Source organism: Acipenser ruthenus, chromosome 45, assembly GCF_902713425.1.
Source record: "Acipenser ruthenus chromosome 45, fAciRut3.2 maternal haplotype, whole genome shotgun sequence".
NCBI lineage: Eukaryota > Metazoa > Chordata > Actinopteri > Acipenseriformes > Acipenseridae > Acipenser > Acipenser ruthenus.
In genome coordinates this window covers 7,571,891-7,597,843 of record NC_081233.1, presented here as the reverse complement: position 1 = coordinate 7,597,843, position 25,953 = coordinate 7,571,891, and the positions used below count along the sequence as shown (strand labels likewise).

The following is a 25,953-nucleotide window of genomic DNA, read 5'->3' as shown; positions in this document are numbered from 1 at the left end:
CTAATTTTAAATACTATCTAAAGTATCAGATCTTCTGTAGTTCGTTGTATTGTTGCTGGTGGTGTTCTGTCTGCTGCTCACAGTTCAAACTCCTCTCTTACCTTCTCGATCTGCCCCTCCACCCCCCTCAGGTTTGCCCTCGGGGGTAGAGAGCCAGGATTCCCAGCAGTTCTTTCGGAAGGTTTTGGGGATGAAGGATGGCGCCACGCTCACCGGAAACCTGCAGGCGACCATGCGTCCCATACTGGAGACCACTGGGAGCACGGGAGACCTGAGCAGACAGACGCTGTCCCAGAGATCCTTCATGCCAGGTAGAGAAGGCAGGGTGTAGAGCAGTGGCACTTCCAATCCAGGACCTCCAGCCATGTCTTTTCAATATTGAATCGAGCTGCTCGGAGCCTCTTACCTGCCAGGTCTTTTTAATTGTTCAATTAAGGATGTTGTTTTTTGGATTCCCTAGAGAATCTGATGATAAGACTCCAGAGCAACCTGTCTGCAAGAGCTGTGTTCTGTGAACTGGAAAACAATGCATGTTTTGAAACCCTTTGTTTAAAAAAAAAAAAAAAAAAAAAAAAAAAAAAAAAATTCTGATTGAAAACAAGATGTGTTGTCTGATGCATGGCGGTTATGGATTCTGTCCCCTGGCAGGACGATTAGGTTAAAAGCTCTATAACAGATGCTTGTGGGGTTAGCAGGTTTGCTCCCAGCCTCTGTCCTGTTACATTTGCACACTTTTTTGTGTGTTATTGATACACCTGGTTTGCTTGTTTGCAGGTGGCTCCTTGACTGGTGCGCTCCCCTCTACTGGGATAATGGATCCATTCCCGGGGCTCTCGCAGTCCCCCTTTTTCGATAGCAGGTAAGACGGCTGTGGCACAGTGTTGAATTACATGGATTTGTAGACGCTACTGGCAAGCTCAAGACTATATTGATCAAACTTCTGTGTATTGGAAAAAAACCTGTCCCCTAGATAGTCTATTGTTTTTGTTTGTTTTTGGAGGGGGGAAGTGGAGTGAGTAAACAGAATTTGAAAAGTTACATTTAAGTTGGATATCATGATTGAAGCCATCAATGCATGACATTCGTTGGCTGGTTGAAGTGGCCGCTGGTGAACGGGTTGTGTGTGTGGGGCAGTCATGTTTTGGGTCCCAAGGGGCCACTTGAGGCCCTCGTGCCCTGATTTGAGGACCATTTTACTATAACCCGTTAATGGAGAGGATACTTCATTTTTAAAAACTAAAGACGACAGTATCCAACATTTAAAGTGCCTGTCGTTTTTGTGTGTTTTTTTTTTTTTTTTTAATTTTTTTTTTTTTTTATTTGCAGGGATCGGAGCGGCTTGTTCAGCCCAGACCAGGGGGACCCAGACAGCCCCTGGGCCACCCCCTCCACCCCAGCCACTCCCTCCACTCCCCCAACCCCCACAGAGCAGGACAGCGACGGGCTCTCCTATAACCAGCGCAGCCTGCAGCGCTGGGAGAAGGACGAGGAGCTGGGGGAGCTCTCCACCATCTCCCCTGTGCTGTACGCCAACATCAACTACACCAACCTCAGGCAGGACTACCCAGGTCAGCCACCGTGGGGGTGGGGGTCACGCAAGCGTTGGGCATAGGGGACCAGGAGAACACCTTAACCCTTTGCGGTCCATTGTCGGACTGGGTCCGACATTGCAATTATTCCTCACAGGTCCTTTGTCGGACTGGGTCCGACATCATTATAGCAACGCAATAAACGGGTGTTTAGTCGTTTTTTCTCCGGAAAAAGCCGAGAAAACCATTCAATTGCCGAGTGGTAGCGACAGGAGCCGAGACAAGTCGGGAAAAAAAAAAAAAAAAAAAAAAAAAGGCGTATTTCATGAATAGTCATACATGGTATCAGGTATCAGATAATGGGCGTCCATAATAAACAAGCTGGCTAAGTGCGTCAGCGCACTGAGACTATCATGGACATTTGCAGAGCTTTTTTCAGATGTTATAGTAATAAAATAATGACTTGGATCGCATTATTGAGGAGTTTGGTGATAAAACGAGTGATCTGGAGATGATCGATCGGTATGTACGACTATTATTATTATTATTATTTATTTCTTACACAGCTGAACGCTATAGCAAACAAAAGGCTGGGGAGGGGCTGGAGATGCCTAGTGTGTGCTTTGTTGATATGCAGGGCCATTTAAACCCGTTTGACTGTGAAAAAAAATACTTTTAAACAGCGCGTATAAAATTAACTGCGCGTGTGAAAATTAATTAGACCTGGCGTGCCTGACGCGCGATTAATAAATGGACCGCAAAGGGTTAATGTTAAACCGAAAAACAAACCAGTGCTTAATAGGCCTTGAATCTTAATACAGTGGTTTGGATGTTGTATTTTTTTTGCTTGTGTTTTTCCTCTTTTAATAAACAGGAATGATTGCTTTGACAACATGGCCCTGGAATAGCATGTCAAAAGCATGCTCGTTGTCACCCATATTACCAAACTGGTTTGCAATGTGAATGTAAATGTGTTTGATTAGTTTACTGCTCTGCTGGTTTTAAGTGGCGATTTTATCTTTCCTATAGTTCTAGAGCTGTCTGCAGGTTTGACAGGAGTTATCTTTCCCTCTGTACAAAGGTTGACGTGTTTTAAAAGATTTGAACCCATGCCTGACATGTACTGTCGACCTTTTATTTTTTCATTTGACTCACGTTGGTGTTTCTTTTTCCAAACAAGCCAGATCCTAAACGATGGAGGATAAGATTCAGTTGATGTATTTGCTATTTTATACTGGGCAGGTCTGTTGAGAGAGATCACATCTTGTTCTCCATGCCCTTCTTGTAGGAGAGTGGATTGTAGGAACTGTAATCATGTTGTCGCTCCTGTTCTGCTGCCCTAGATAACTTTGCGCTCATTAGGGGGGTGATGAATGGTATCCCGTAAGCAGTGTACGGTTAGTCTTGCTGCTGTTGTATTGGATGTAGGAATAACCCTGCCTGCTTTCATCCTCAGACTGGTCTAACCGATGCAAACAAATCATGAAAATGTGGAGAAAGGTTTCAGCAGCTGACAAAGTGCCCTATCTGGTAAGTGGGGTGTGGGATTTTTTGATGTTTGCAATAGGAATGTTAATGGCTATTAATGTTCTATAGAGATATATTAACAAATCTTTTAAACTAAAAAAGTGGAACTGACGTTTTTATCCTCTCTTGCAGCAAAAGGCCAAAGACAACAGAGCAACTCAACGCATTAACAAGGCACAGAAGGTGTGTGCCCCTTAATCAACTCGCTTTAGATTAGAAAAATAAATGTTCATGGCAGATATTTGTTGTACCGCTTGCAGGTATTTTCTTCAAAGCGTGCACATAAATCTAGAAAACCAGACATTTCAAACTCAAGTCATGAAATATCCAGATGTGTTTTCCTTGGTAATCGTGGATCTTAACTACAAATAAATAAGGATGTATATTTCTTTAGCCTTAAACCCATGTCTTGTGTTTTGTCTCTGCAGCAGGCAGAGAGCCAGGTCACCCGGCCAATAAAGACTGAATTCAAGCAGAAAGGGGAGAGGCCAGCCCTACACCTGCACATCCCTCCTCCCTCCGGCACAATCTCCACCCCCTCCCAGCCCAGCTCTGCTGAGAGCCCCTTCCCGTACAGCCAGGACCCGAGCACTTCCTTCTTCCCCAGCACCGGGCCTCCAGCCTCGGAGGGGATGCTCAGAACTCCTGGATCAGTGTCTGGGATGGAAGTGCAGGGTGACCCCTTTACAAAAATGCCACCTCAATCGCCCCACCATCACTACAGCAACCCCTCAACGCCTTTCTCACAGTCTTCCAGCCCCATGCATGCCTCTTCTGGCTTCCAGATGCCCCCAGGGATCCCCCAGGGTAGACCTCCTAGCTTGGGCACCTTGGATCTGCAACCTGGTACTCCAGGTACCCCAAGGCGCCCTCAACCAATGGCCAATGATCCCTTCCTGAGACCCCAACAGCAGCAAGCTGGTGGTGCCCTCCAGGAGCCCTTGGCTCCTCCCGAAAGCCCAAGGCTGAGGCAGGGTCCTGCTGCAGGAGAATGCTTTTCAAAACCTGGGGAGTCCCCCTTGCTTTCCCAACCCCCGACACACTTTGGGGACCTTTTCAGGGTCAGAATGGAACAGAGGCAAGAATGTGGGATGACTTCCTCCTCCCCTGCATCCACTCCTGGGCTGGGACAGAGGCAGGATTTCATGGGGCTCCCTTCCCCAGCACCTACTGCCTCCATGGGTCCCCGGCCGGATTTTGGCATCGGTTCGCCCGCCTCTGCTGCTGTATCTGGGTTCCCTGATGGCAGTGGGCACAGTGACGTTTTTAAAGCTCCCATGACTCCCCGAATGCACCAGGGGGAGCAGGTGAACCCTCTTCAGGGCTACTCCACCCCTCAGCACCCGGGGGCCTCCCCCCAGCATCACACAGACCAGTACAGACAGTCTCCTTCAACCCCCTTCTCTGACCCATACGCCCAGCCCCCACTCACTCCCCGGCCCCAGTCTGGGGACAGCTGCTCCCCTCTGCCCCAAAGAGGCCTCCCTCTGGACACCTGCTCCAGGGTGCCAGCCAGCCCGCAATCTCAAGGTAGCTGCCAGTCGCCCCTGACCCCCGGGGCCCTGTCCAACGATGCCTACTCTTGCCAATCCCCAGTGACTCCTCGCTTCCAGTCTCCGGACCCTTACTCGCGCCCTCCATCCCGCCCTCAATCTAGAGACCCTTTCGCCCCTATGCACAAGCCACCCCGGTCCACTGCAGGGGAGCCCAGTTACAGGACCTCTCCCCACGTCAGCCAGCCAGGCACCCCTATGGGGGACTCCCTTCCCAAGGGCCCTTCTGCCCAGCCGAGCTTTGCCAGGAGCCCCAGCGTGGGCCTGTTCCCCAGCCCCCAGCACCAGACTCGAGTGGTGCCAGCAACCTACGCTGAAGCTGCAGTACACTCCCCGTCGCACCAGCCTGGCGCACCCCAGCACGCTCCGGCCATGAACGTGAACATGAACAGCTTCGCCCTGCGCTCCCCAGATCCCTCCTTCCAGCCCCAGAGGGCGTCTCTGGTCCGCATGCCAGAGAGGCGGGAGGAAGCGCCCAGCCCCCAGGAGCTTCCTGACCTTTCATTGAGCCAGGACCCGTCACTCAGTGGCCTCAGCCAATTGGAGCTTGAGAAGCACAGACAGGTAAATCAGAACACTGAGTATACATTCCATTCGGTATGTTAATCATTTGGTTTATTTTAACAGTATTTTAATAGTCTAATACTAAAATGGGGACGTTTTAATTTTTTTTTAGAAATTGCACAATTTATAGATTAGGTTTCATCCCGTAGATTTGTGCTGCTCTGTGAATTTACCTCCATCAATGGTGTGAACAGTAGTTTAGTTAACGTGCGTGTTTGTAAACTCAGAAGCCCTGTGCATGACCCTGCTGTTTGTGTTGCATGGTGTTTCCCTGCAGAGACAGAGACTGAGGGAGCTGTTGATCAGGCAGCAGATGCAGAGGAACTCGCTGCGTCAAGAGAAAGAGGCGGCGGCAGCAAACAGTGGCGCCACCACCTGGCCAGGGGAGACTGCAGGCTACCAGCAGGACAAATCACAGCGGGCTCCACCGCCCTACCCCGCCGTGCAGGTGAGGATCGACATAGACCGCTCTGAATTAACTAAGTCGTATGAAACCTGCTGAATAATGTTCCGTTAACATATTGAATTACACACCGCTGTAGAATTGAGTTGAAGAATGTGACTATTCAAAATCTAACATGAAATACTGTACTACTATTATGGCTTCCGGTAGACTTTTGTGATATAATTTGGTAGTTTACATGATTTTTTTTGTCTAAAATTCTAGGTGATGCAAAACTTTTGATCATAGCTGTACAGCTTACTTTGTTTTTCTGTGCTTATGCAAGTAAACTTGACAATTTGATCAGTTTTAGAGAACTGGGAATATGAGTAACGTTGGAATGTTATCCCCCCCTTTCTCTAGGAGAGAGCTGCTACAGGAACAGGAAGTCCCGCCTCCCTGGATGATAAGGTGATCCGACCCCCACCAGCCGGAACTCCAGCTGTCCTCGACCCCAGTGTGATCAGGTGGGATTGACGTCACCTAATCCAGAGATTGACAGTGTGGGGTTCTGTGATTTAAACCCCAGAGAATAACCAAACTTCATCAGTCTATTCCTACAAACACCAATCTGCTGGCACTGTCTGCACCAAACACAGCAACACCACCACACTAGCAGATATTTTGCCATCTGTTCGGCCCATAAACATTTCTCATGCTGGAATGAATCATAACCGCCTGCTGCTGCTGCCATTTGCATTAATGACTGTGACCATAAGAGAAGTTGATCCATGTTTTTGTAATATTTAATCTGAGACAAAAAATAAGGTACTTTTTTTCGTTTATCCGCTTGCCTAATACCACATCCATGTCCCATATATACACTCTGTCCATGCTGAATGACTGCTGCAGTGCTGTGCTGTCAAGATGGTATTGCATTGAAAAAAGGGGGTGGGGTCGGGATCTACAAAGGTGCCTCCAAAAAAAAAAAAAAAAAGAAAATAGAAAATGATTACTTATGTTTTTTTGTGTTTGTTTTTATTTGTCAGGCAACCTGTGACCAGCAGCCCCCAAGGTTTTTACACCAGGGGTCCCTTCCCAGGGCAGTGGCAGGGCCAGCCAGGGGCCATGAGACGCTTCCCACAGCCTTCCGGAATAGAGGGGGGTCCCAGACACCCCCTCAATATAGCGGTCAGCAACATGCAAGGCCTTCCACCCAGACAGCTGGTACAGGCACAGACGGAGGCAATGCAGGCTCCCCACGCCCCCATGGTCCCTCAATTCATTGAGCTCAGGCACAATGCACAGAGACTCCCGGTGGGGGCCCAGTTTGTCCCGAGGAGTCCCCAGCCACGGACACGACTCTTCCTGCCCAACCAGGAAGTGGGTGGCCCTTACACCCAGCCTCTCCCCCCACCACCAGAGGGAGTCAGAGGGCCAGGAGTTGGGGTGCAGCCAGTAACGGCAGGGGCACTGATGATGCCTCAACACAACACTGTGCCTCCTTCTCCTCATCATCCACAATCTCCCAGTACTGCCCCACAGCCTCCTCATCCTCCTGCCAGTCTTCCCCAGCCAGTGGGACACCCTTCCACCAGCCGGCCTTGTCTACTCCCCTGCCCGGAACCCGAGCTGGATGACGACTTCGGCTCCCACAAGGGCCTGGAGGGGGAAGAGGAGGAGGATGATGACCTGGCTAACCTGAGTCTGGACCCAGACAAGGCAGATGATGACCTGGACAGCCTGGAGACCGCGGACCCCCACCTGGACGACCTCCTGAAGTGCGATGAGTTCGACCTGCTGGCCTACACCGACCCCGAGCTGGATGTGGGTGACCGCAAGGACATCTTCACAGAGCAGCTGCGGCTGGTGGAAGCGGAGAGCGACGTCGGCTCGGACAGCAAGGGGGACCCCCAGAAATCGCAGGAAGGGGACTCCTCCCAAGGGCGTCGGAACCCACAAGCCCTGGCAGCCCCCAGCACTGCTGCTCCAACCCCTGCTGCTGCTGCTCTAGATCGGGGTCGTGAAGCACAGCCACCCCCTGCCCCAGAACTGGGCAACGTGGACCTGAAGAAACTGAAACAAGAGGACGACGGTTCCCAGACGTACACCTGCCAGTTCCAGCGAGAGCAGAAGCCAGTTAAAGAGCTGTGTCAGGTGAAGGACGAAGTAGGAGAGGCAGTGTCCATGTTGCTCCACCCCAAACAGGGGTCTTCGAATGGGCTTTTCCCGCAGGGTGGCGGTGCCCCTAGCTCCAGGACTGCATCTCTGAGTTCTGTGAGGATCGCTGGCCTGCCGTTCCCCATGAACAGCCCTTCCCACCCCCTTCCCTACACTCCTCCCCCGGCCTCTGACCGGCCTGGCATGGCCAAATTCGACCTGGACGAGGATCCTCTGAGCCTCCCGGATGGGCAGCACTCTCCGGCCGTTGACCTGGACAAAGTGGAGAGCTCTCTGGAAGCCAGCGAGCTGCCCCTGCTAATACAGGACCTACTGGAGCACGAGAAGAAGGAACTGCAGAAACAGCAGCAGCAGCAGCAGCAGCAACAGCATCAATTGTCCTCCCTACAGCAAGGGGTGAACTCACACCTGCACCCTGTCCAGCAACAGTCTGTTCTGCTCCAGCAGGTGGGACCTCACCGAGCTCCCCCACCTCCTCACGCTCTCATGGGACAGCAGCAACAGTTCCCCCCGGGGATGGTTCCCAGGCCAGCTCAGCCGCCCCCCTCTCACATCATGCCCCCCCAGCAACAGCAGAGGCTCTTGGGGCCAACCATGCCCCAACATGTGGCCATGGCCCAGGCACAAGGCCTTATGGGCACGGGTCAGTCGCCCATTGGAGGACAGCCACAAGGGCACCATCTGGTCCCAAACCAGCACACCATTTCAGGAGCGCAGCAACAGATGGGGATCAACGTGAAGCAGCAGCAGCTGACCAACAGCTTCTTCCCTGATACAGGTTAGGGTCTGTTTGGCTGTGTCTGAGAACTGGGCTTGTATCTTGAGGGGATGGGGGCTACGTATTCTTTTATAGTCAATTCCAATTCATTCAAAGAAATTGGTATTGATATTTGAGTAATCATGTTTGTGATTTGTTCAACGGCTTTCATTTGAGGCCAGTTTAATTGACTGATAGTGACTATAACTGAAGTAATTTGTTGCCACTGTGAGAAGCTCATTTTAACAGAATACTGCGAATTGCAATTTTGATCAATGATGTGTTGGAATTGATTAAACTGGTAGTAAATGCTATTCAGTTCAGGTTCTGAATGGTATAATTGAACTGATTTTTGAAACCTCAGGTGGGGAAGCATATCTGAGCACAGTGCTTTGGTGGACAGCGCATCCCTTTTAAGTGGTCAGTTCTGCCATTCTGAAAAGTGGCTCAGCCTTCATCGTGAAGGCTGCGAAAGAATGATTTGCTTGTGTTATGCATCGCCGCTATCGAATCTTGAGAATGTGTGTGCTTCAAAACCAAACTATTTACAGGAACAACACAAATTGCTTCTGCAGATTTGGATAAGTTTGCCACGGAGGACATCTTGGACCCCATTGCCAAAGCGAAGATGGTGGCTCTGAAGGGAATCAAGCGAGTGATGGCACAGGGCACCATCGGGGTACCCCCAGGGATCAACAGGTACAGACTTCTTACACCAGTTCACACACAGCACATACCAGTTTAAATCACGCTTGTACACTTTCATTTGAATCGCACAAAGGGGTTGATTCAGTGAAGCAGGTTGTCCTCTCTTTTTTTTTTTTTTTTTTGTGTTGGGCGTGATAGAAAAGGGAATTTGTTTTACGTTAATGCGATTTGATTCACTGTGTGTTGGCTTTGACATGAAGGCGCTCTAACTCTTTTCTTCCTGTTTCAGGCAACAAGTGTCGCTGCTGGCACAGAGACTGGCTGGTACACCAGGGTCGAGCGAGGCGCAGAACAGACTGCTTCCAGGAACCGGGAAGGTAAGCGCTGATCCCACCTCCACCTTTCTGGAGAGCCTGATAAACCAAGGAGAACTTGAGCCAACTCATTCTGAAATATATTGTCTGCATGTGTATACGAGGTCCTGCAAAATGTGCTTGGAAAATAACTGGTACACGCCATGAATAAATAAAGCAATTTCTCTGCTCTTTCTTTCTAAGGAGAGTGAGGGGAGTAGTGATCCAGCACCATCTCGACCGAACCCCCCACAGTTCGCCCAGGGAAACATCAGTAAGTATTTATTTCTGGCCAGTTTACCAGAAGAGGGCCTGAGTTATTATTGATTTGGTACTCCGTTGCATGTACAGGAAAGCAACTTGTGCGAACAAAAATGAGGTTACACCTGCAAGTTTATCTAGAGCAATAATTAAAAATGACAATACTTTTGTGCACGTTGAATGTTGCTTTCAAACCAGAATGACAATGTACAGAGATTCACTATTCATACATTATGTTAGATTATATACATACAGCTGTGGCCAAAAGTTTTGCATCACTTATAATTTTAGGATTGAGAATTTAGATCTTCTATTTAACACCATTTAATCGAAGGAACTACAAAATGATATTGCAAAAGTCTAGTGGGAGCCATAATAGTAGTACAGTATTTGTTACATTAATTTGTCCATTCTTTGTTATGATGTGGGGGGGGGACGACTACAAGGCGGTATATAATTAAATATGTTAACGTAACATTAGTCGGCTGGTTTCATTTGACTTTATGAAGCAGAATGAGTTAATTCTATAGGGTGATGCAAATCTTTTGGCTGTAGCTCGGCAGCAGCCTCAGAGCTGATCGCAGACTGCTGACTGGCTGTTTGGTGTCTTGCAGACGATGCTGAGCTGCGGCAGTACGAGGAGTGGCTGCTCCACACACAGCAGCTCCTGCAGATGCAGCTCAAGTTCCTGGAGGAGCAGATCGGGGTGCACAGGAAGTCCCGCAAAGCGCTCTGTGCCAAGCAGCGCACGGCCAAGAAATCAGGGCGCGAGTTCCCCGAGGCAGACGCAGAGAAACTCAAACTGGTCACAGAGCAGCAGAGCAAAATCCAGAAGCAGCTGGACCAGGTAGCTAACCCACCTGCACCGGACTGTACATTTCAACAGTGAATTCAACAGTTGTAGTCTGAGACATTTTAATGGGGGGGGGAAAGACACTTAAAATTTAAGTCAAGCTTCCTTTGAACATCATTCTGGAAGAGTAATGTGTGTGTGTGTGTTTTTTTTTTTTTTTTTAAATGAAAGCCCATTTTGAAATTTTAAATGTGTAGAATTTTACAATACAACAAAAGGATACGGTTTAAACATTTGTAATAGTTTGTACCAAATCAATGCTCCTCACATACCTAGAACCTTAACTCGCAAGTATGTATCAAGATTCTCATTGTAATGCTTTTTTAAATTATTCTTTTCAAACAAAGCATCAAAGAACTAGCAAGAAAGTTTGTCTCGACTCCTAGCCTTTATGTATTTCGCATTGTGTGCCTGACTTCTTGTTGTTGTGCTGTTTTGTTTTCTCAGGTCCGGAAGCAGCAGAAGGAGCACACAAACCTGATGGCAGAGTACCGAACCAAGCAGCAGCAGCACCAACAGCAGCAGGGCTCGGCTCACCTGGCCTCCGGGGCCTCGCAGATATCCAAACTGCCCGGGCAGCTGCTGCCGGGACCCCTGGGACCGCAGCCTGTGCACGTGCCTCCTATCGGAGTGTCGGTGCCTGTCCAGCAGGGCCAACCCTTCCTAGGCTCACCTCAGACCCCACACCCTGCGGCTGTGGGTGCTGTCGGCTCATCCCCTGGCCCTTCTGGAAATTATTTCACACAAGGAGGCCCGCTCCCAGGGAACGACAACAGGCTGGTACAGGAGAGGCAGATGCAGCTGCAGCAGCACAGAATGCAGCTGTTGCAGAAAATGCAACAGCAGCAGCAGCAAGGCATTATGGGCCAGCAGCAGCAACAAGGTGGTGGTGGGCAGCAAGGGCTCATGGGTAACCCGCTGATGGCTCAGCAGCCCCAGCAAGGCATGATGGGAAGCCAGCAGGTGGTGCAGACCCCACAGGGTGTTATGGGTAACCAGCAAGGCATCATGGGTGGCCAGCAAATTGTACCGAACCAACAGCAGATGGTGCAGAATCAACCAAGCATGATGGGAAATCAGCAGTTGGCCCAGGGGCCGCAGAACCTCATGGGCACCCCGCAAATGACGCAGCCAGGCATGATGGGGAATCGGCAGATGGTACCGAACCAGCAAGGCATGATGGGGAATCAGCAACCAGCCATGGCCGGGACCATGTTGGCTCAGCAGGCGCTGCAAGGCCCTGTGGGTGCTCAGCAGCTCCTGAGAGAAAAGCAGCAAGTCTTAGGAGCCCAGCTAACTGCCCAGCAGCAGAATATCCTAGCCCAGCGCCTGCATCTGTCCCAGCAGCAACAGGCTGCCAAGGGACTGGCTCATCTCCAGCAGCAAGGGTTCGTAGGGCAGCCTGGTCAGCAAGATGGTGGAGGACAGCTCCATCCAGCTCCTTCCCGACCAGGATCCACCGACCAGGGCTTTCTGGCGCCTTCTACTCCGGGAGGATCCCAGCAGCAAGAAGGGCAACAGCAGCAGGGAACCCTGGATGGGCTGCAGCAAGGAACGCCATTACAGGGTCTTAACCAGGAGCAGAACTCTGGTCCCAAGGAGCAAGGGCTGCTCAGTCCCAGGCCACAGCAGGGCCCCCTGACCCCACTTCGGTTACAACATCCTGGGTCTGCGGGTGACCAACAGGGGGCAGCGCTGCAGCAACAGCACAGCTTTATTGGGCAGCAGCAGCACAGCTTCATAGGACAGCAACAGCCTCAGCCAGGCATGAGTTCACAGACACAGCAGGCGCAGTTAGCTCTGCAGAGGCAAAGCTCTCTGGAGAAGCCAGGCAATGGAGGGCAGACCCAAGTAATTGTGAAGCAGGAGGTGCAGCAGCAGACGTGCTACGTGGGCCAGCACCAAGGAGTGATGGGGCAGAAACTGGGCCAACCTCAGGGCATTGTAGGACAGCAAAATATGGTTGTGCAACAGCAAGCCATTGTGGGCCAACAGCAAAGCATCATGGGTCAACGCCATCCAGGCCAGCTGCAGCAAAGCATCATGGGTCAGAAGCAAGGCATGATGGGGCAGATGGCTGTTGGCCAGCAGATATTGAGGGGTCAACAAGGAATGATGGGACAGCGGGCACCTATGCCCATGGGCCAGATCCGAGCCCCCCCAAACATCCAGGGGCTGATTTCTCAGAACCCTCAGCTGCGTCACTTAACCCCCCAGCAGCAACAGCAGCTCCAGGCCATCCTGACACAGCGGCAGCTGCAGCAGGGGCAAATCCTGAGGCTTTCTGCGGGGCAACCAGCCATCAGCCAGGCCCAGCCTCTGGGGCAGAGGCTACAAGGAGTTGTAACGCAACAGCAGCAAGGCATTATGGGACAGCAATACCAGCAGCCAATGCAACAAGGGCTTGTGGGTCTGCAGCAGCAGCAGCAAGGTGCAATGGGACAGCAGCAACCTCAGCAAGGAGCTATGGTACAGTCGCAGCAAATGCAACAAGGTGCGATGGGACAGCAGCAACCTCAGCAAGGAGCTATGGGACAACCGCAGCAAATGCAACAAGGGGCGATGGGACAGCAGCAACCTCAGCAGGGAGCTATGGGACAACCGCAGCAAATGCAACAAGGGGCGATGGGACAGCAGCAGCAAATGCAACAAGGTGCGATGGGACAGCAGCAGCAAATGCAACAAGGGGCGATGGGACAGCAGCAACCTCAGCAGGGAGCTATGGTACAGTCGCAGCAAATCCAACAAGGTGCGATGGGACAGCCGCAGCAAATGCAACAAGGTGCAATGGGACAGCAGCAACCTCAGCAAGGAGCTATAGGACAACCACAGCAAATGCAGCAAGGTGTGATGGGACAGCAGCAACCTCAGCAAGGAGCTATGGGACAACCACAGCAAATGCAACAAGGCGTGATGGGACAGCAGCAACAACAAGGCTCTGTGGGACAGCAGCAACAATTGCAGCAGGGTGTCATGGGACAACAACTCCAGCAAGGGATTATGGGGCAACAGCAACTACTAAAGCAGCAGGGGGTTATGGGACAGGAGCAACGCCAGCAAGGTATGGCAGGTCAGCAACAAATCCAGCAAGGTGTCATGGGGCAACAGCAAGGTGTCATGGGGCAACAGCCAATGCAGCAAGGCGTTCTGGGACAGCAGCTACAGCAAGGGGCAATGGGTCAAAGGCCCCTACAGCAAGGCATGATGGGGCAGCAGGTTTGCACGACTCCTCAGGGTCGAATGATCAGGCCGATGTCTCCCAGGCAGCAGCAGCAGCCAGCACGCCAGGGCTCTCCCCAAGAGCAGGCAGCCCTCGCCCAGCAACAGAGAAACCTGATGGGGCGCCCCATGCCTCAGCAAACCAGCATAGGCTTGCGACCGGTGGTGCCAGTGCAGGGAGGCCAACAGCAAGTGTTGGGAAACCAGCCACCCACTCCCACCTTAACCCCTAGCCCCTTCCAGCCATTGACGCCAGTCAACCAGCAAGGAGTCTCTGGATCACCATTACCAGGGTCTCCTTCTGGGACCCTTCCCATGCGGCCTTCCTCTGTGTCTTCAGAAACGAGCCTGCCACCTTCCAGTCAACAGGATGCTAATGCCACTCCAAGCCCTTCCCAGGCTTCAAACACTGGGGCAACTCCCAAGCAGGAACACAAGCTATCCCCTGTTGGGGAACCCCAGGAGAAGTGCAGCTCCATGGGGCCAGCAAGGTCTACTGAAACTAAGGCTGCGCTGGGCTTGCCTGACATCAAATCAACGTCGGCTGAACCGATGAAATCCGATTCCCAGGAGAGAACCGCACCCCCAGAGGCTTCCCAGCCCGTTGAGCCCAAACCCAGCGGGGGGCAGCCCATGGAGGTGGAGCGGCAGGCGGGAGTGGAGAGCCAGCAGGGTCCCAGCTGTGTGGACAATCTCTACAGAATGACCCTGCAGAACATCAAGCAGGAACCCAAGGAGGAGAGGCAGTGCGAAGGAGGAGGCGCCGGGGGTGATGGGAGGACCAGCGCCATCAAGAGGGAAGCCAACGGGGAGCCAGTGGGGCTGAACTCGGGGAGCCCAGTCACCCCCGGCCCCCGTTCCGAGGCTGGCCAGTTGCTACTGCAGAAGCTGCTGCGGGCAAAGAACCTGCAGCTGGCAGCACACCGGCCAGTGGACGGCATCCACAGCGAGATCAACGGGCACATCGACAGCAAGCTGGCATTGCTGGAGCAGAAGCTGCAGGGGACCCCGCGCAACATGGAGGTGAGGCTGTCGCTGAATGCTAGGAATCCCTTTCTTATTGCAGTGCTATTTATTTGAACTGTGTGTGTTTCTATGCTTCAGCTTTTAAATTCCTGCTAGTTTGTACAATGCGCTGTGCAATTTGTGCCTAATGGTTTTAGATTTTGTAGTTTTGAGTATAGCACTGTCTTTTGAGATGTGTTTTTTAAATTAGCACATGCTAATTATGAAGTGCAAACAAAGATCTTCAGAAGAAAAGAAGGGCAGTGATATTGATCGTGCTAATAATACGAGGTATTGATAAAAAGAAAATGGATTTTAAAACTTTGGTTAGCGCTTCTTCTTTTTTAAGCACAGATTTTATAAAAAGAACTACTTTCAATACAATATGGGGGGGGTGAAATACATAAAGATACATAATGTTTAATAGGATCTCCAGGCTTTGAGTAAGAAAGCACCGGGAGCAAAACCGAAACGGGTGCCCAAGTCTGGAGAGAAGCTGGCCAACTCGAGGAAGAAGAGCAAGAAAGAGGAAGGAGGGAAGTCGGCAGAGGCTCTGATGAAGCAGCTCAAACAGGTGGGTGTTCAGGTGGAAAATTGAATTACAACTTTAATTCCCCAACTTTTTTTTCCAAGCTTGTTTCAAGCACCTAGCCTGTGGCATATTCATGTTTTTATATACTAAAATAGGATTCCTTTGGTCTTTTGTCTTCTGCAGGCTCCACAGTAGCTCAGGGGAGCAAAACATGTTATACTGTTGGTGTAACTTTGAGTTGGAATACCAGTCTAAAAAACGCTAGAAACCTTTAATTTTTTATTTGAATACCACTTTAAATCACAGGATGATGTTCCAGTTACTTATTGACATTAATGCAGTACTCCTTTAAATCTCATGGCAATGTCCCGGTGCAGCCATGTAAAATGAAACTCCTTCTGTATGCCAAATAACCGTTTCCTTTTACCAATCAGGAGCTCTCCCTTCTTCCTCTCATGGAGCCTTCCATCACGGCAAACTTTGACCTCTTCGCCCCCTTTGGAAGCAGCCCCATCAACGGGAAAAACCAACTGAAGGGGGCGTTCGGTAACGCTGTGCTGGACAGTGTCCCAGACTACTACTCCCAGCTTCTCACCAAGGTAACAGATGACGTCAAAATTTTATTTTTTAGTCTCATTATTTTTTTAGACCTCATTGCTATTTAACTTTTTTCTTCCCAGAACAACCTGAGTAACCCGCCCACGCCCCCCTCCTCTCTGCCCCCCACCCCTCCCCCCTCGGTGCAGCACAAGATGGTGAACGGGGTCACCGCGGTGGAGGATCTGCCTGAGGGGTGCAAGGAACCTGAGGCCCCCTCCGAGCCTGAAGAAACCAAAGGTACAAAAAACAGAAATTGTGAAGTTAGCCTACTGCCTCTGCTGGTTTACAGTACTTGTGAAGTTTCTAGTATTGTAGCATTGTAGATTTTGCCCTTATGCTGGAATCGCTGGTCTAGAAGTCCTTCTTAACTGTGTTTTTGTTTGATCTGCAGACTCCTCTGCTGAAGAAGTGAAGAGTGTGGACCTGCTAGCTGCTCTCCCAACCCCTCCCCACAACCAAAATGAAGACATAAGGCAAGAAATATTTATATTTCTAATGTTTGTACTCCATGCACCTCCATTAAAGGAGCACCAGATCCTCTCCTACTTGTTACAATGCAAAGAAGTGCTTCGGAGTCCCGCTGGATGAGCGGGTAGCATGTGTTCACAGTGCAGATGGTTGGTCAATCACTTTGGTGTTAATGAGGGGGTCTGATCTCTTCTCCTGCTCCGCCCCCAGAATGGAGAGTGATGAGGACAGTGACGCCCCTGACAGCATCGTCCCAGCCTCCTCCCCAGAGAGCGTGCTGGGAGACGAGACCTCTCGCTTCCCCCTACTCACCGACCTCAAAGAGGAGGATCTGGAGAGAGCCGTCTCTCCTGTCATCCCCATCATCCCACGGGCATGCATTCCTGGTAAGGGCATTCCTATCTGCACCACACCAAAATAATATGAATGCTTGAATACATTTCATATTGAAAGAAATAGTCAGCAGGTTGTGGCCGCCTGTTTTTAAAATTAAATAAATATAGGATGTTCTCTCTACGATGCCTGACTTGTATGGGATACCCTGTTTTGAATAAACCATAAATGTCATGTTTGAATTAACAACACAGGGCCATCACAGCCTTCACCAGCTCAAAGTGCCGTCCCATGTATTTCTTTCGTGGTGGTTCAGCTACACAACCTTTCCATTTAAACATTCTCAGGTATTTTTTTAATAATCCGTTTTTCATTTTATGTGCATTTAGACTTGTTTTTTGTCTTGTGTGTTCCCAGTTTTTCCTGAAAACAAACCCTTCGAAATGGTGAACTCTTCCTTTCCCGAACATGCTGGGAAAGTGGCATCTGCGAGCGGTCCCTGGGAGAAAGCAAAGGGAAGCGAGGTCTCTGTGACCTTCACACTGTCTGCCGCGGCTGCAAAGGTAGGACTTCTAATATGGGGCATGATCCTCCCTTTTTTTTTTTTTTTTTTTTTTTTTTTTGACCATGTTTTATTTGGACTAGGCAGCAGTAGATGATGTTACTTTCTCTCTCTTTATTTCTTCCCCGCAGAACCTGAACACCGTGATGGTGGCGATGGCACAGCTCCTACACATGCGCATCCCCAACTCCTACGAGGTGGCTTTCCCAGAGAGTCCCGGGCGGGGCGTCCCAGACCAGAGGAAGTCCCCCGCGGAGCTGCAGGCTCCAGGTATGAGGGACACCAGGGAGGGACTGGTGCTAAAAACTGTCCACTCTGAGCAACCCGGCTGCTGCTTTATGTGCTGTGAAGTGAGCAGACTGTCTGTGTGTGTGTGTGTTTGTTATACATGTTTATTGTGTTTTATGTTGATCCTCTGTCCTACTGAAACACCCAGTCTAGAGTTTTGGCACTGCCAATTTTTTATTTTTTATTTAAGAATCTGTGTCAAATTCTAAGCACTCGAGCAAACCCCAAGAATGCTGCCTGGTCCAGCCACTTTCAGGGCCCAATCTTGAGATCTTGACTAGTACTGGTTAGAGGACTGCAGTCACATTTTCCCCGATTTCCTCTCTCCTCCTTTTTGAAGCGGTGCTGGCCGGGAAGCCGAAGGCAGCAGAGGGGGAGAGGACCCCCCAGGAGAAGAGCGACTGGCTGAAGCAGTTTGACGTCTCGCTCCCTGGCTGTACCCTGAAGAAACAGGTGGACATCCTGTCTCTCATTAAACAGGTCCGCACTCGCATTGACACATATTCACAAAGCATTTACCACCAAGTTTATCACAAATTGTATTTATTTTTCTAAAAAGGAAAAAAAAGTGTTTTACAAATGCAAAAAAGGTGCAGACGTGGTTTGTTTTGTGAATATGGCCCAGAGGGAGGGAAACTTCCATTGTGAACTCCTCTGATCATTCTATTTTCCACTCTTATTTGAAATGGAGAATTTTGGTCAAATAATTCCATGATCTTAATGCTAATAGGTGGTGTCTTATACATGCACAAAAAAAGGTGAAATCAAATTCTTTCATCGTTATTAAATCTATTTTTTTGAATTGGGTAACTGATTTATTTTCCCTCTGTCTTCTCTTGCTCTCTACTGCAGGAGTCCCCAGAGCTGGAGGAGAAGCCAGTACAGCACTGCTACGTCACCAATGTGTCCAACCTGGACGTGAGGCACCTGCCAGTGATCCCAGTGGAGACCTCTCCACCCCAGTCCCCCCCTGCAGCCTCCTCCCCATCCAGCCTGGCCAATCCCATCAAACTAGAGCCGGAGCCTGAGCCCATCCTACCCCCTCCTCCGCCCCCTCCCATCCCAGAGCCCCCCAAAGCCAAGCAGCGTAGCCGGCCACCCTCGGAGGACGAGGAGTGCAAGCCCAAGGTGAAGAAGTGGAGAGGCCTGCGCTGGAAACGGCTGCAGCTGCTGATCACCATCCGCAAGGCAGGCTCTCGCCGGGAGACGTGGCGTGAGATCGCGGAGCTCATCGAGAAGCTGCGAATCACCCTGCGGCCGGACACCCTGCCCAGGGACCTGCGCAAGTGCTGCTTCTGCCACGAGGAGGGCGACGGGGCCACCGACGGGCCGGCCCGCCTTCTCAACATCGACCTGGACCTCTGGGTACACCTCAACTGCGCGCTGTGGTCCACGGAGGTGTACGAGACCCAAGGGGGCGCCCTGATCAACGTGGAGGTAGCCCTTCGGCGCGGCCTGCGGACCAAGTGCGCCTACTGCCAGAAAACTGGCGCCACCAACAGCTGCAACCGGCTGCGCTGCCCCAACGTCTACCACTTCGCCTGCGCCGTCCGGGCCCGCTGCATGTTCTTCAAGGACAAGACCATGCTGTGCACCCAGCACAAGCTCAAGGGCCCCAGCGAGGAGGAGCTGAGCTCGTTCGCAGTGTTCCGGCGCGTCTACATCGAGCGGGACGAGGTGAAGCAGATCGCCAGCATCCTGCAGCGCGGAGACCGCATCCACATGTTCCGCGTGGGCGGCCTGATCTTCCACGCCATCGGCCAGCTGCTGCCCTCCCAGATGGCCGTCTTCCACTCCTCCAACGCCATCTACCCCGTGGGCTACGAGGCCTCCCGCATCTACTGGAGCACCCGCTTCCCCAACCGCCGCTGCTGCTACCGCTGCCGCATCGGGGAGGCGGACGGCCGGCCACTCTTCGAGGTGCGTGTCCTGGAGGAGGGGCACGAGGACATCATGCTCAAGGACACCTCGCCACAAGGTACAGCCCCCGACCCGGCACTTTTTTTTTTTTTTTTTTACAATAAATTTAGCCGGTTTTCGGCAAGTAGCGCAACATGTTTGTATTTTTTTATTTTTTTATTTTGGCTTACTTGTCAGGGTTTTACGCTTGCTTAAGTAGTACGTTTACTGAATCAGTACCTAATGTGCGAACAAATGCCTTTTTCTGTCCCAGAGCTTATATTTTAAATGCTAAATGCGTTCTTTGAACTAAAATAGCTGCAGTATTGAGGTTGTGACTTTTAGGGTAGTAAGTTCTCCTGTATAGGCGGTACACACGCCCAGTAAGAGGTTTTTTTTTTTTTTAATTTGGTACACTGAATAATACCTGTAATGGAACTTTACTGAGAGAATCATGGAACTGTTCATTCTAACGGATTAAGCAATGAAGCAGATCACATGCTTTTTCACATATTCATTTAACTTGGTTTACCTTTCATTAAGAGATCCCGTTACCCTTGTATTACGCCCCATAGTTCACAGAGCTCCCCGGTGCTGTTTTTAAATGAATGGAGCTGATGCCCGACTCTCTGCCCTCTCTCCCCAGCAATCTGGAACCGTGTGGTGGAGCCGGTGGCGCGGATGCGGCGGGAGGCTGGCATGCTGAAGCTCTTTGCGGATCACGTGAAGGGGGAGGAGATGTACGGGCTGACTGTGCACGCTGTACTGCGCATCGCTGAGTCGGTAAGGAACCAGGATTGTACTCGTCACGTTACTGATGAATGCAGTGACTAGCGTTTATTGTAATGCGTGTGCTTTTATTGTGATAGAGCTGAGGTCTGAGGATGGTAACCTGCCACTAGCTTCGTCCTCTGTACCCAATTTTTATATAATAGCCCCGTACCATAGTGTGATTTAAAACTCGTAAGATTTGTTAATTCCAGAAGGTCCCATAGTACTTGATTGAATCTACTGATGGGTACTGTCCACTTTTTTAACACGATCTTGCCTTTTTGACGTCCTCTCGCAGCTGCCTGGTGTGGAGAGCTGTCAGAACTACATGTTCCGCTACGGCAGACACCCGCTGATGGAGCTGCCTCTTATGATCAACCCCACGGGCTGTGCCAGATCCGAGCCCAGGGTACTGACGCACTACAAGAGGTGGGTGTGCTTTCAAAACCCCAAGTACAGCGGCACCCAGTCATTCTGTATAGGTAGCAAATGGATATTTGTTCATTTTAATTCCTGGCGTGGTGACTGCAAAGACTAGGATGCAAAATTATTTTATTTATTTATGAAGAAAGTCATCTGGGTAAAATTAGCAACTAATGTCTCCTTCCCATGCACCACAAACTGGGAGGGGGTGGTTTACTGGTTGTCACCATAGCAACCCAGTTTTTAACAGATAACAGGCTTTTGGCACAGTGACTTTTTTTTTTTAAATTGTATTTCCAAATGTAAAAACCATTTTCTTCCTGCCTTTTTTTTTTGGCGCCCAGACTTTTCTCTCTTTACCTCCTCTCCAGACCGCACACCCTCAACAGCACCAGCATGTCCAAAGCCTACCAGAGCACCTTCACCGGGGAGATCAACACGCCCTACAGCAAGCAATTTGTGCACTCCAAGTCCTCGCAGTACCGTCGCCTCAAGACGGAGTGGAAGAACAACGTGTACCTGGCCCGGTCCCGCATCCAAGGGCTGGGTCTGTACGCTGCCAAGGACCTGGAGAAGCACACCATGGTCATAGAGTACATCGGCACCATCATCCGGAACGAGGTGGCCAACCGACGGGAGAAGATCTATGAGGAGCAGGCGAGTGGCCCTGGAACTGCAGGCAGACGCTCCCATCATGTTGTAGAATTAGAGAAGCGTAGTCTTTTGTCTTTAGTGTTTCTGCGCGACGTCCTTCAAATGCATAGTTAGGTCAGATCAGCGTTTTTGTGTGTGAAGCTGTTGGGCTTTTTCAGCACCGTCGAGCAAATAATGATGCCAGTAAGCGATGTTGCACGTGTTATTCCAGAGTCAAGCCCCTGTAAGTTTTTGCACTCAACTTGTGATCGCGGAATGCGGTTTGCAAACTTCAAGTATCAGTTTATTTTTTGTATCTTGTGGTACCATAGCTAGTTCATCCGTAGCTTTTATACGTTCGTTCGTTCAGAAGATAAACCATGCCACTGGGAAGAGAAACGTTTCAACCAAAATATTAGTCTTGATGATTTTTAAAGGTTGTAAAACAAAGGATGATAGTTACTCATCAGTGTGTAACATCTGAGGATCTAGTGGTCTGTTTCCTGTTCTCTGTGTTAATGCTACCTTCCTCTTTCAGAACCGAGGGATCTATATGTTCAGGATTAATAACGAGCATGTGATTGATGCAACATTGACTGGGGGGCCCGCCCGGTAAGCTGCTTAAAATATATACACACACACACACACACACGTACGTACGTTGCCTATGAACAGGATAGGATGGCAGTGATTGGTTGACTTCTCACATGTGATTTCTTACCTGTTTCCACAGGTACGTCAACCACTCCTGCGCTCCCAACTGTGTGGCGGAGGTTGTGACGTTCGACAAGGAGGATAAGATAATCATCATTTCCAGCCGCAGGATCCCCAAAGGAGAGGAGGTAAGACTGTGCAGCTCACCCAAGAGGGAGAACGAGCCAGATCCTGGGGCAGTGAGCCATTACACGCTATCCTTGGAGTAAAAAGTGCAATGCACAAAATATGCATGCTGTGCGTCATCAAACCCGGATCCGCACTAAACCCTGGCATGAACCCCACTGCCATGTTCTGCATCTGCGTAGGTTCTTGTCTTTTTGATGGAGTGCTTTTGTAGTCATTGTGTTACTCATCCAAGGAGTCTTGCTGACAAATTTGTCTTTTTTTTTTTCTTTCTGTACTTTCCAGCTCACCTACGATTATCAGTTTGACTTTGAAGATGATCAGCACAAGATCCCGTGCCACTGTGGTGCCTGGAACTGCAGAAAGTGGATGAACTGAAGAGCAAAAACTAAACCAGACAAAAAGGAAATGGCAGAGTCCGCTGGAGAATGGAGTTTGCTGAAAGGAAAACCAAATTTGTTTCTCTTTGAAGAAGGAAATAAAACAAAACAGGACCTCTGATTTTTTCTGGAGTGCAAAGGATTGGGCTCTTAATCATGTGAAATAAACCTCCTCTTAATATATATATTGTTTTCTTTCAGTAATACTCCTGTCCCAAGGGCTGTGTATAGGATTTGGCCATGTTTTCTTTATATATCAACAGTCCAAGAGCAAGGCAAATCTCAGAAAGGCACTTTGTTGAATCTAAACACTCCTTCAGTGCTGAATTCTATTCGTTTTTCCATTTCGGAAGCTTTGGGGAAGGATTCTGTACAGAGAGGAACTTTAATGCTAGCTCACCTAGTCTGCAACACATTTTACTGAGAGGGGATTTTAAACAAGAAAACATAAGAACTATTTTTAATAAATAAACACATTAATTCATTAACTTGGTTTCTCAAACTGGTCTTTGTCTGTCCTCCACTGAAATGACTAAACCGGACACAGCAGAGGGACTATTATAATTTTTTTTTTTTTTTTTTTTAATTCAGCTAGACAATCCCGAAACTGAACGTGGCTCCAAATAATGTAAAATACAGATTATTATTAATAATAATAATAATGGTGAAAATAAAGTATGGACTTGGTGATGATTGTGTGTAGTAGTTGAAGATGGGTGTCTATACCCAGCCTACCTCATACTGTGTGTTTTTGGAATCTTGTAGCTTCACGTGACACTTGGACTGCTTGGATTTTTTGGGGGGTGGGGGGTGGAGGTTGGGGAGGGGTCATGGCTGTTCGGAGAAGCAGGGGAGAAATACAAGCAGCAGGCTTTTTTTTTTTTTTTTCCACATTACGCACAAACAGATGGACTTGATTGCAGTTCTCATGAAGGGGGAGGCGGGAGCAGATTGCTAAGCTCTGTTCCTCCATCGTGGATCTTGCTGAGTTGACCCATGCAGGTGGAGGTATACAGAGCGCCTGCTCTCCCTCCCTGTTTTGGAAGTTAACTCCGAAGGGAAGGCCTTGCACTGACTGGTGTCTCCCCTTGGCTCTCGTCCTTTTGTATATTTACTGTACTATACATTTTGCCACTGATTAAAGCCCTCCCACAAGAGGGAGTAGAGGGGGAGAGAGAGAGACCTGCTGATGGCATCGGGCTTTTGGTGGTGAAAAGTGAAAAGGGCATTTTATTTTTTTTAAATAATTTAAATTACGAACGGGGGAGGATGCCGACGACTACGTTGTTGCTGCCGAACCTGGTCGGTATAAAATCAAAATGTAATAATAAAAAAGCTGCAGAGTGTACAGATTGTAAATATTCGGGGACAAACACTTGGCCCTTTTTAACCGATTTTAAAATAACAATATAATAAACCAGCCACTGGATATCATTTTTATTAAAGAAAGAAAATATAGTAAACCTTGATAATGTGTATATGAACTGAGTTTTTTGCATTTTACTATTTTTTATTTCCTTTTTTTTGTTTTGCTAGAAGCTTGTAAAGGCTGCCTGTATATTTCTGCTGACAAATTAATATTCGTCAATGATGTGAGATTGAGACTAAGCTGGGAGGTGATTTGAGTTTATTTTTGTGGGGAAAGGAGGGATTTGTGGAAAAGTATCCCAACATTTTGTGTGTGCTATTTTTTTTTTTTTTAACATAGAATGTTCTGGTACCAGGAGACTGTGTGTGTGTGCTGGTATCGAATGATACCAAAGTGGGTTGGCTTTTGCACATTTGAGATTGTTCACCATCTTTTATCCAAACCCCTCCCCCCCCCAAAAAAAAATTAAGACCCCATTGTTTGTCATTTAAATATATTTAACTTTATAATTAAATTGTCTATTCATCCCAAAAATCCCCCCCCCCCCTTTTTTTTTTTTTTTTTTAAATATGCAGTAATTCATTTTAACTCTGAGAACATAAGCTGGTGACACAAGGTGAGTAATCGCCAGAAGTTTAATTCTGAACTGTTATGATTTATTAATTCCAACTAATCATGTGAATCCATTTGAATTTTGTGATTAAAGACGGTTTTGTCGGACACTTGGCCTGTATGATTGCGTTTTTAAATATATATATTTTTAATCTAATTTAAACTCCTGGATAAATTTTACTTTAAAAATCCATAATGCCGGGATTTTAAGCATTACACTTTATTTTCTTTTTGGTTTATTTTATAAATATATATATATATATTGTGTTGTGTCGATTCTGTATAGCAGGGTTACATTTAGGAAAGAGAGAGAAAATGATCATTTTTATTGTATGTGGCATGTTTTGTATGGATATAATTTGAATTGTATATAATTTATGTTTGGCGACGCGAGAGGCTGTATACCTCTCTCCGCTTAGTTTCTTGTAAAGGAAAAATAAAATGCATTTTAAATATACCCGTGTATCTTGCATATCTATTTTTAAATTACACCTAACCCTTGAACTACACTTGGTCAAAACAATTAAAATTACTGGTGCCAGTACAGAGAAAATCTCAGCAAATCTTCCCTGATATGTATGACCAGCAGGTTGATGTACCTCACTTTTTTTCCCCTATAGGAAAGATGCACATATTGTGGTAAACATGGAAAAGCTGCATCAGGCAATAAAAGAACGAGGATTCAGTTTAACTACTTTTTCCTCAAGTAGACCTATGAAATGATGGGAAGATACAGGGGTATCCCATGAACCAGGGGTGAAATGATGGGAAGATACAGGGGTATCCCGTGAACCAGGGGTGAAATGATGGGAAGATACAGGGGTATCCCGTGAACCAGGGGTGAAATGATGGGAAGATACAGGGGTATCCCGTGAACCAGGGGTGAAATGATGGGAAGATACAGGGGTATCCCGTGAACCAGGGGTGGCCCATCCTGGTCGTGGAGGGCCGCAGGGTCTTCTGGTTTTCATTCCATCGGAGTTCTCAATTACCTAATTTGTTGTTTTCTTAATTGGTCAACACTAACATGCTTCCTAGATCTTGATCCATTGATTTAAAGAGACTCAGAAAACCTGCAGGATTGTGGCTCTCCTGGACCAGGGTTGGCCACCCCCTGCCATAAACCATCACAGGCAATATTAATGTTCTGCCGATATTTAGAATCTTCTCGTCTGTCTGCACCACACATCAAAATGATCTGAAGCCGTTCCTCTTTGTTTAACCCTTTTTAAGGTAGACAACAAGGTTTCTTCCTAAAATGCATTTGAGATATCGAGAAGAGGAAACTGACCATCTGGATGACTGGATCCAACCTGTCGGTACAAACCTGTTTCGTGCACCTCGTTGCAAAAATAAGAAAGCATCATTTGTGGGACACATGTCCGTTTTGTGTCTTTTAAAAGGTTTAGAG

At 48.8% G+C, this 25,953-nt stretch overlaps 1 protein-coding gene across 7 annotated transcripts in view; it reads left to right on the top strand.

Annotated features, from left to right (window-relative positions):
- The window catches only part of LOC131720884 (histone-lysine N-methyltransferase 2D-like), a 48,642-nt gene extending 23,643 nt beyond the window's left edge, over nt 1-24,999 (top strand). For 4 of the 7 annotated variants that reach the window (XM_059013255.1, XM_059013253.1, XM_059013254.1 and 1 more), the window contains exons 27-55: nt 132-311; nt 775-859; nt 1,327-1,568; nt 2,986-3,059; nt 3,189-3,239; nt 3,485-5,173; nt 5,451-5,621; nt 5,979-6,082; nt 6,605-8,514; nt 9,069-9,192; nt 9,431-9,518; nt 9,699-9,768; nt 10,370-10,602; nt 11,056-14,850; nt 15,260-15,406; nt 15,799-15,963; nt 16,045-16,201; nt 16,356-16,437; nt 16,643-16,818; nt 17,183-17,328; nt 17,459-17,597; nt 17,956-18,095; nt 18,468-19,593; nt 20,161-20,297; nt 20,584-20,714; nt 21,053-21,365; nt 21,880-21,953; nt 22,075-22,183; nt 22,467-24,999. In XM_059013255.1, coding sequence (XP_058869238.1) covers nt 132-311; nt 775-859; nt 1,327-1,568; nt 2,986-3,059; nt 3,189-3,239; nt 3,485-5,173; nt 5,451-5,621; nt 5,979-6,082; nt 6,605-8,514; nt 9,069-9,192; nt 9,431-9,518; nt 9,699-9,768; nt 10,370-10,602; nt 11,056-14,850; nt 15,260-15,406; nt 15,799-15,963; nt 16,045-16,201; nt 16,356-16,437; nt 16,643-16,818; nt 17,183-17,328; nt 17,459-17,597; nt 17,956-18,095; nt 18,468-19,593; nt 20,161-20,297; nt 20,584-20,714; nt 21,053-21,365; nt 21,880-21,953; nt 22,075-22,183; nt 22,467-22,559 — 11,951 coding nt within the window. In that variant the 3' untranslated portion in view covers nt 22,560-24,999. The remainder of the gene's footprint in view (nt 1-131; nt 312-774; nt 860-1,326; nt 1,569-2,985; nt 3,060-3,188; nt 3,240-3,484; nt 5,174-5,450; nt 5,622-5,978; nt 6,083-6,604; nt 8,515-9,068; nt 9,193-9,430; nt 9,519-9,698; nt 9,769-10,369; nt 10,603-11,055; nt 14,851-15,259; nt 15,407-15,798; nt 15,964-16,044; nt 16,202-16,355; nt 16,438-16,642; nt 16,819-17,182; nt 17,329-17,458; nt 17,598-17,955; nt 18,096-18,467; nt 19,594-20,160; nt 20,298-20,583; nt 20,715-21,052; nt 21,366-21,879; nt 21,954-22,074; nt 22,184-22,466) is intronic. The other 3 variants (XM_059013258.1, XM_059013256.1, XM_059013257.1) reach the window with 2 other exon arrangements.
- Nucleotides 25,000-25,953: the final 954 nt, after the last annotated feature.